General features: G+C 41.6%; 1 protein-coding gene across 1 annotated transcript; it reads left to right on the forward strand.

Moving 5' to 3' along the window:
* The first annotated feature begins 1,729 nt into the window (after positions 1-1,729).
* Positions 1,730-2,665, forward strand: NCBP2L (nuclear cap binding protein subunit 2 like). Its single transcript, XM_035005973.1, is given in 2 exon segments — positions 1,730-2,164; positions 2,167-2,665. Coding segments are annotated over 2 exon segments (522 nt in total). The 5' UTR covers positions 1,730-1,824; the 3' UTR covers positions 2,349-2,665.
* Positions 2,666-3,241: the final 576 nt, after the last annotated feature.

Below are 3,241 nucleotides of genomic sequence, written 5' to 3' on the forward strand. Positions count from 1 at the left end.
GTTTTTGGGCAGTGGGCTTCCTACTGCTCTTCAAATGACGTCTAAATAGGCAGAGCTCCCCCATTTTCATTGCTTTGAATTGCACAGCACTGTTGTTTGCACCTGGTTTTATTTAGGCTTCTATTTCAGTTTTCTATTTAATTTTTCTTTGACTGTGTTCTGCTCTTGCACATATTTTCTGTGTCTGGTTCATTCCCGAAATTTCTACATCCTCCTTCCAAACACACGCGTGTTGCACGTGCATGTGCGCGCTTGTGCACAAACAGACACGCGCACACACACACACACACACACACACACACCCTCCTTGTCCATTGAGAGTCAGTGCATTACAGCCCCTCCTTGGAAGCCTTCTCTGATGCCCCCACACTGGGTAACTGCTTCTCCTCCTTCTGTGTAATGTAGTGGAAAGTGCCCACAGTGCCCATCACAGAGTAGATCCCCAGTAAATGTTCCTTCCCTTCTTCCCTTTCCCCCATGGATATCTCTACGCCGGTGTCGATCACACCATATTGTATTTTCTTGTTTACTTGTCTGGCTTCATCCCTCAATTCTGAACTCATGCATGCATTCATTTGACAGATATTTATTGCAATGTCTACTGTGTGTGTGCAGATCGTTGTTCATGCTTAGAGCTGGGGATACAAATAATTTCTGAACATTGTACTTCTGCCATGTCTTTTTCGTTGTTGGATTCATAGCACCTTGCGTAGCGCCTGGCAAATAAAGAGTGTTCATTAAGTGTTTAAGAGAAAGCATGTCCTCATCCGGGTTCCTCCAAGTGTGGTCCTTGTACCACTTGCATCTGGATCACGGAGGGCTGAGGGGTGCAGGTTAGATGTTGAACGTGAGTTCCTGGATCTCACTCTAGAGCTACTGAGTCAGAATCTCTGAAGGGCGGGCTGCAAGAGTCTGCATTTCCATCTAGTTCTCCAGATATTTCTTGCACACTAAAATTTGGGAACTGTTACAAAACAGGAGAGGGGGGTAGAACTAATGCCTATTTTTGAAAAGTGCAGCTAAAACCGACTGAATCATTTTTAATGCCTCTGACCGCGGCAGGAAAATTTAGTAAAGGGGGGAAAAGGGCATTAGTTAAAATTCTCTGGGGAGGTTTTTTAAATAGATGGAATATTCAAGTCATTACATCTAAGGCCTTCTAAAGTCTAAGATGAAAAGTAGATTTATTGCTAGTAAAATCTAATCTCAATTTAGGGCAAATTTATGACGCCGGAAAGTTTTCTCTTTTACAGAGCTCCAAGTACACTTGATAGTGTAGATATAGGGACTTTTTGTCTAACCTGACAGTGCGATATATCGATTTCCATATTATAGACTTGAATCGTAAATTTGTTATTTTAAGTTATGGGAGGGTATACTACAACTGTATTTGTGCTTTGACCCTGATTATATATATACCTGATTTATCAGCTGGCCTACATTAGGAATGATGGTAGTGCTCATTCTCCATGAAAACTTGATCCATTTTACTGTTTTATGCCATACTTTCCAAGAGCATTCTGTTATTAAATGTGTTCTTTGGTAATAATTAGGTATGTAAGAGCTGAGTCAATCGAAGACAGCATAGGTTCCCTTGCGAGAAGACTTGCAAAGTTGCATTTTACGACCATGTTCCTGGGGCCTGGAACTTTCCATTTTGGGTTTGCCTTGACATGATCCTCATAGTCAAGAGCTAAGGTGTCTATGCATCAGGGCACAAACCTCTTAAATATACACAGGTATGTGTTTCTGCTTCCTTCCCTGTAACTTTAATTTTTTGTAAAATTTAATTTAGGGTTTGTTGGTGGTGTCATTGCTGCTAAGATGGATCGCAAACAGCTGCCCTCACGGTGTCCACTGGGCACCGTGTCCAACGATCTGAGAATTCTGCAAGGCAATTCCTCCCTGGAGCTGAGCGAGTACTGGGACTGGCAGTTTGATGGGGATAATGATGATCAGGAGAAATTACTGAAGGAAAGCTCCACACTCTACGTGGGGAATCTTTCCTTTCATACTACTGAAGAGCAAATATATGAGCTCTTTAGTAGATGTGGTGCTATCAAGCATGTATTTATGGGCCTGGATAAAATTAAGAAAAAGGCATGTGGTTTCTGTTTTGTAGAGTACTATAACAGAGTTGATGCCGAAAATGCCATGTGGTTCCTAAAGGGACCCGCCTAGATGATCGTATTATCCACACAGATTGGGATCTAGGCTTTAGAGAGCGCAGACAGTATGGCCACCGACCTGAGGGCCAAGTAAGAAACGCTTTTTGTGAAGATTTTGATGTTGGTAGAGGTGGCTCTGGAAAACAGGCTCAGGCCCGTGATAGAAGAGGAATCCATTAGTGAAAAACCTGCAGCTCTGGCCCCTGGAAAAGTCTATTAAGGAACAACACCAGGTCAGCAAATAATCCATTTTGTAACAAGTTGAAATTACTTTATATGCTGAGCAGAGACCCTTTCGTTGTATTTTTCCTCTCTGAAATGTTATTAAATGGCACAAACAAAAACATTCTTTTGCTCTTGTCTTAATTTTGAAGCTGGTTGTCAGGTTACCAGTTTGGCGGTCCAGTAGTCAAAAGTGAAGGGTTCGTTAGGACTAAATTCGGTGTAAATTAGGTATCTGGGTCAACCAAAGCATGACTACCATTTCAGGAAGATTTTATGGTCATGGTTCCAGGGCCTGAAATGATTTTTCTAAGAGCTTGCATAAAATAAAGTCAAATCAATGGAAATTAAAACAATTATCAAAGGAATAAAGGCACATTATTTTAACATAAAAAAACATAAAAAAATTTAAAAATCTGGAAGAGTTTATAATGAAACAAAAATTCTCTTGCCACACCAATTTCTACCCCAGGTCTACTCCCTAGGCAATAACTTTTAATTTTTTTTAAGATTTTATTTTTATTTTTTTAAAGATTTTTTTATTTATTTGACAGAGAGAGAAAGAGCACAAGCAGGGGAAGTGGCAGGCAGAGGGAGAGGGAGAAGCAGGCTCCCCACCCGGCAAGGAGCCCGATGTGGGGCTCAATCCTAGGACACTGGGATCATGACCTGAGCCGAAGGCAGAGGCTTCCCGGACTGGGCCACCCACATGCCCCTTAAGATTTTATTTTTAAGTCATCTCTACATGCAACATGGGACTCAAACTCACAACCATGAGATCAAGAGTCAAATGCTCTTCTGACTGAACCGGCCAGGCGCCCCTTAATTTTTTTGACAAGTTTTTTTTGGGG

The sequence above is a fragment of the Mirounga leonina genome, unplaced genomic scaffold, assembly GCF_011800145.1.
Source record: "Mirounga leonina isolate KUSES-001 unplaced genomic scaffold, KU_Mleo_1.0 Mir_101664, whole genome shotgun sequence".
In the NCBI taxonomy this organism is placed as follows: domain Eukaryota; kingdom Metazoa; phylum Chordata; class Mammalia; order Carnivora; family Phocidae; genus Mirounga; species Mirounga leonina.